Genomic DNA, 6436 nt, shown 5'->3' on the forward strand with positions numbered 1-6436 from the left:
CTTCGCTTTATCGCAAATCCGGGTACGGCTCTACCGCCCCCCGAGCATCTGGTCCTTCGAGCCGGATCATCATATCTTCGCGATTAGTCTATTACCGCCGACCTTTCGCGTGTCCTTTCATTGTTCTAAGTCACCGAATCTTTCTGTAACCCGTAGTGCAATAGCGCGTGACCTTGCGGGTCTCGCAGGATCTCCCGTATAGCAACGCTCGCTTCGCGAAGGGAATTCTCGCGTAGCATCGCGCAATCGGCCATTAGCCGCCTGTAATCTACGCGAATTCGCTGAATTCTTATTCTCGCATTAACGAGGTGCAATAACGCTCGGCGTGCTGACAACTCGTGTCTCGCGCGGTATCTCTCGTGCAGCGCTAGCTTCGCAACGGGAATACGCGTGCGAACTTCGTTCGTCATAGCTCGGGCCGCAGCCGTTAATCGCCTTAAAATCGAATCCGCGCTCGCCGCGGTAATTAGTCGACATTTAATTGACTTGATCGTAACCGAAATATTCGGTCGAATATCCGAGTATTCCGGGCTAGCGATACTTTCGCGCATAGAGACAACGGCCGTGGCCTTCGATTACGGGCCGGTCTCGCGCGCGTTGTTTTTCTGTATAGTCTCGAGCATCGCTCGTGTTTACGTCGTTGCGAGGTACGTACAGCCCGACCCAGCACTTGTATTATCCCGACATTCGTGATCCGTCCGAGAGTACCATCGCTCGAAAATATTATTGTCACCGATCGAGAATATTTGCCTTTCGAACTCTGCGACGCGTGTTTATCGCACTAATCCAACGGCTGATATTCTCCGCGTTCAACTCGAGGAATATTATCGAGAATATTCCCTCGGGACTTGCGCGAGCGCCGAACGGAGCCGTCCGTTACCCCTCACCTTGGCGACCTGACTTTCGTGATTGTTTTCGCCGGGTTTCGATACTGTTGGTTCGAGTTGCCGTCGCCTCCGACTGCCTATTCGTCGTTTACCCTTCGCTCTTAGCTTCGTCTGTCTGTGGTAGACGACCCCTTTGTTACATCATGTCGAAAAACGCATACGCTCGTCGCGAAGTATGCAATCGGCGTATGCAAGAAATACACGACCTCTCCCTACAAGCCGCGACCGACGCGGCAATACGAGCGACCTTCCTCGCTCGCTACTCGAGCGTAGCGAAGATCGCGGACGATTTTGAGGCCATCCACCTGAAGGTCATCCAAGAAGCGGCGGATTTCGAGGCCGAGGACGAAATCCGAGCCAGTTTCGATAAAATGCATTACGCCGTAAAGAGTCGATATCACCGTGAAACGGGCGCGCCATTCGGAGGCGCGCCGGCACAGCCCTCGGGTCCGGCCTCGGTGGTCAAGTTGCCTAAGATCCCGCTGCCGCAGTTTTCCGGCGACCTTACGTTGTGGCCTTCCTTCATCGCGTTGTTCAACGCGGCGATACATAACCAGCAGATTTCCGCGATAGAGAAATACCAGTATCTGCTGGCTTCACTCAAAGGGGAACCACTCAACGTGGTGAAAAACCTGCCGTTTTCCGATGAGTACTATCTGATCGCTTACGACTCGCTGGTCGATCGATACCGGAATAAGAGAAGGTTAGCGGACCATCACTTGAATTCGATAATCGAGGCAAAGCCATTGAAGGCGGAGACAGCCGAGGCTCTTCACCACTTATTAGATACGTTTACCGAGAACACGCGCGCGCTCGCATTGATGAAGTTCCCTACCAATTCATGGGACTTTATCCTACTGAAGTTTTTGTTAGACAAGCTTCCTCGTTCCCTTCGGGAAAAATTCGAGTCGGCTCACCGGGCTGAGGAGATACCGCGATATACACAACTCACGAAATTTCTAGCGGAGCATTGTCAGGTTCTCGAGGCCGTCGCGGGCCCGTCCTCCAAAACCAAGTCCACACCGGTCTCTTCGTTCGTGACTAACGCGGCCGGTTGCCCCGTTTGTAAGGAGTCTCACTACGTGTCGAAGTGCTCCCAGTTTTTAAAACTCTCGCCGAGGGAGAGGCAGGCTAAGGCTCGCGACTTGAGATTGTGCCTCAACTGCCTGCGCTCGGGGCATGGCATGAAAGACTGTCCGTCCGCGTGGGCATGTCGGTCCTGCGGCACGAAGCATCATACGCTTCTGCATTACGAGCAGAGCTCTAATACTACTCCTAAGCCCGAACCCATTAGCGCGACTCCCGCCGAACCGGACGCCGTACCCGCTCCTCAGTCGGAGGATGCGCCGATTGTAATAATGACTAGCCGGGCCAATAGAATCGTCCTCCTGTCCACCGTACGAGCCGAGGCGATAGACGCGCGTGGCAATGCGTTCCCCGTACGCATATTGCTGGACAGCGCGAGTCAGGCCAACTTTATTACCGAGGGCTGCCTCCGGAAGGGCGGCTTTCGTCGCACCAAACACAGTGCAACCGTGTTGGCGATAAACGAAGCCAGGGCGGCCACGACGAGGGGCCTCACCTCCCTCGTGATCCGCGCGCGCGGTCGCGACGACACTCGGTTCTCGATAGAGGCTACGGTCCTCTCGCGCATAACCTCGCCGCTGCCTAATGACAAGGTGGAGGTCCAGCCGTGGAAACACTTGAAGGGATTGCCGCTCGCGGATCCCGAATATTTCGTGCCCGGCGGTGTTGACATCCTCCTGGGGGCGGACTCGTTTGTGTCGGTGCTACGGGAGGGCCGTCGTAAAGGGGAAAGGGGAGAACCCGACGCCTTCAATTCAGTCTTCGGATGGGTTCTGACGGGCGCGGTATCCCCATCAGTCCAGGCAGCGCCCCTGAGGTCATTCGCGACTACGCTCGAGTCGATCGCGACATCGGTGGGTCGCTTTTGGCAATTGGAGGAGGTGCCGGAGGACGCTTCTTGTTCGGACGAGGATCGACGCTGCAAGGAGATCTTCGCCAAGACCACGTATCGTGACCCCTCGGGTCGTTTCGTGGTCTCGTACCCGTTCGTGTCGGATCCTCCTACATTCGTCGGCTCGCGCTCCATTGCGGTTAGTCGTCTCCGCGCACTAGAACGTCGATTTAAATCTGATCCGGAATTCAGAGCTGGTTACAATAGTTTCATGCGGGACTATCTCGATAGCGGACACATGGAGGTAATTCGCAATCCATTCCCGTCGGATGGCCACACTTATTATCTACCGCACCACGGTGTGTATAAACTCGATAGCACTACCACTAAGTTGCGGGTAGTGTTCAACGCGTCCTCGCGAGGCCCGGACGGTCTGTCGATCAACGACACCCTGCTCAGCGGTCCGAAGCTGCAGCAGGACCTGCTCGCCATCCTGCTTCGGTTCCGCGCCGAAGCGATCGCTCTAACCGCGGACGTGAAGCAGATGTTTCGCCAGATTTGGATAAGCCCGGAGCAATGCAACTACCAACGTATCGTCTGGCGCTTCTCGGAGTCGGACCCCATCCTCGACTATCTCCTCAAAACAGTTACATTCGGTTTTAGCGCCTCCCCGTTCTTGGCGATCTATTGTTTGCTCCAGTTAGCTCATCAATACCGCGAGAAATATCCTCTAGCGTTCGCAGCCCTACTCGAGGCGCTGTATGTGGATGACGTCGTGACAAGCGTTCGGACGGTGGAACAGGCTCGTGCACTCCGCGACCAATTGCTATCGCTTCTCCGAAGCGCCGGTTTCGAGCTTCGAAAGTGGTCGAGCAGCCATCCTGCCGCGCTGGAGGGCCTCGACCCGCAGTTATGTAGCCAATCAATGTTAGATTTCGAGTCAAGCGAGGATCAATCTCAGAAGATATTGGGCCTTCGGTGGCACTCACAATCTGACAGTTTCGGGTTTCAAGTCAACGCGTTGGGTCGTGAGTGCACCAAACGCACTATACTGTCGGAAGTAGCGCGCATATTCGACACCTTGACATTGACGACGAGTATGCTTGGACGGATTCCGAGGTCGCCCGGGCCTGAATCCGCTCAGCACCACAACGGTGGAAGACCTTCGTTAGAAATCGCGTTGCCCTCATTCAGGACAACGTGCCAGTATCAGCTTGGGGTCACGTCGACACGGAGTCCAATCCGGCGGATCACTGCTCCCGCGGGCTTTATCCTCGCGATCTGGTGGCCAGTTCGATGTGGTGGGCGGGCCCTGAGTGGCTTGTTCACTTCGAACCCCGAGTTGAGCCTTCCCACGGTTCGGAAACCCCTCCGATCGAGGAGGAGAAAATCGTATCGCTCGTGGCGCTCGATCCGCCTGACGCGGTACATTCATTGCTCGAAAGATTCTCTTCAATCGAGAAAATTGGCCGAATTATAGCATACATTCTCAGGTTTGTACATCACTCCCGTGCAAAATCTGCTCCTACGACTCTGGCCATAGATCAGCTCGAACTGCATTCCGCGTTACTACTCGTTGTGAAGAGTGTACAGGCGGATGCTTTCCGCGATGAGATCGATCGTCTTCAAAGCGGGAGAAGGCTCCCCAAGCCCTTTCGCAAACTCGCTCCCTTCCTTGATCCGGTGGGTATTCTCAGGGTAGGCGGCAGGCTTGCAAAATCCGGATTGACATTCGAGAACAAGCACCCTGCCTTACTGCCCTGTAAACATAGACTCACAGATCTCGTTATCGAACACGTGCACCGCACGAACATGCACCCTGGTCGGCGCACGCTGCAATACCTGCTCACGCAACATTATTGGGTCCTCGGGGTGCATCGCGCTATACAACGCGTACTCTCGAGATGTCATCAATGTTTCCGCGTAAAGCCACACACCTCTCAGCCCCTCATGGCGGAACTACCGGCCGATAGGGTCCGACAGGCCAAGCCATTTTCGATCAGCGGCGTTGATTTCGCGGGATTTCAACATAGTTACGCGACGAGCCCGGGGGGTCTCCTCCGTCAAAGTGTACGCGTGCCTTTTCGTATGCTTTTCGGTTAAGGCGGTGCACCTGGAAGCCGCCTTCTCGTTGTCCACCGACTCCTTCCTCGCTGCGCTGCGACGCTTTGTGGCCCGACGCGGACGCTGCTCGCTTCTCTACAGCGACTGCGGAACGAATTTTGTAGGGGCCGCACGGGAACTAGAAAGCCGCATGAGCCTCGCAGCGGAGCGAGAGAAAATCAAGTGGTCCTTTAATCCTCCCTCCGCGCCCCACTTCGGGGGCCTCTGGGAGGCGGGAGTCAAGACCTTTAAAACCCACCTGCGGCGGACCGTGGGTGATCAAGTCCTCTCAATAGAGGAATTTACGACGGTCCTCGCGCAGGTCGAGGCCGTCTTGAATTCCAGACCCCTCTGCCCGATGAGCACCGACCCTGCCGACCTCGAAGTCCTATCGCCGGGTCACTTCCTCACGATGGAACCGCTCGTCTCCGTTCCCACTCAAGACGTGACCCCGTTACCGATGAATCGGCTGAGTCGGTGGCAACTCGTCCAACGAATACACCAAGACTTCTGGAAGCGCTGGCATCAGGAGTATCTCCATACGCTGCAACAGCGTCCCAAATGGTGGACCTCAGTCAACCCGCTCGGTGTCGGTGCGTTAGTCCTCCTCAAGGACGCCAACATGCCTCCTCTGCGTTGGAGGCGAGGACGAGTGGAGGCGCTGCATCCGGGCAGCGACGGCGTCCCGCGTGTCGCCACGGTGCGGGTGGCGGACGGCACTATCACGCGTCCCCTAGTGAAGCTGTGCCCCCTACCGATGGGCCCTGCTCCACAGGCGACCGATTCCAATTGAAAGTAAAATACAACTCATTGTATTTTGGTGGGCGGTATGTTTGGCGCTCACCAAACTGTAGATAGATGCATGTATCATACTTAATTGTTTAGTCTCGTTACTCGTTGTACATAATATTCTTGCGTACCTAGTCTTAAGTATTTCGGTGACTCGCGCGAAACGTCGGCGGATCGCGATCAACGCGGAATCGATAATTGCGCGACTCACCAATCGGTGCTGCCCTCGCTCACCCCACGAGGGCACCCGCCTGAAGAACAAGTACTCGCTCGCGACACTGTTCCAGCGCCGCGAGCTCTCGGCACTCATCGTTACGCCGGCTCATCGTTACGACGTCTCATCGTTACGACGTCTCGGAGCACGGAGAGATTATCGGAGCAGAGAAACTTGTGCTAATATTCGGAGCCGCGAGATCATCCGCTCGCTCCCGGATAGTGCGATCACCTACTTTCTCGGCCTGTCTGTGTGCTACCTCTACCTGCTTCCTCCTGCTTGCTTGCTGCCTGCCTTAACTTACTGCTGCCTGCCTCGCTTTCGCCTTGCTTGCTGCCCTGCCTGCGTTGCTGCACGAGCCCGATCGCGACCGAGACGAAGCCTCCAGGAGTCGACGGCACAACGAACGGTGAGTCGCATTTGCTTAACTTAACTTTCGCTTTGGGGAGACTTTACACATCTCCCCTGGTCCTTCGAGCTTCGCTTTATCGCAAATCCGGGTACGGCTCTACCGCCCCCCGAGCA

At 56.0% G+C, this 6436-nt stretch overlaps 2 protein-coding genes across 2 annotated transcripts; both read left to right on the plus strand.

Annotated features, from left to right (window-relative positions):
• The first annotated feature begins 1030 nt into the window (after window positions 1–1030).
• Window positions 1031–4285, plus strand: LOC112467400. The gene has a single exon (XM_025035993.1). It carries the CDS (start codon window positions 1031–1033, stop codon window positions 4283–4285), a length of 3255 nt encoding a protein of 1084 aa, XP_024891761.1.
• Window positions 4286–5059: 774 nt separating this feature from the next.
• On the plus strand, window positions 5060–5701 carry LOC112467399. The gene has a single exon (XM_025035992.1). It carries the CDS (start codon window positions 5060–5062, stop codon window positions 5699–5701), a length of 642 nt encoding a protein of 213 aa, XP_024891760.1.
• The last annotated feature ends 735 nt before the right edge of the window (window positions 5702–6436 follow it).

This window comes from Temnothorax curvispinosus, unplaced genomic scaffold, assembly GCF_003070985.1.
Source record: "Temnothorax curvispinosus isolate PA1 unplaced genomic scaffold, ASM307098v1 QBEX01017274.1, whole genome shotgun sequence".
NCBI lineage: Eukaryota > Metazoa > Arthropoda > Insecta > Hymenoptera > Formicidae > Temnothorax > Temnothorax curvispinosus.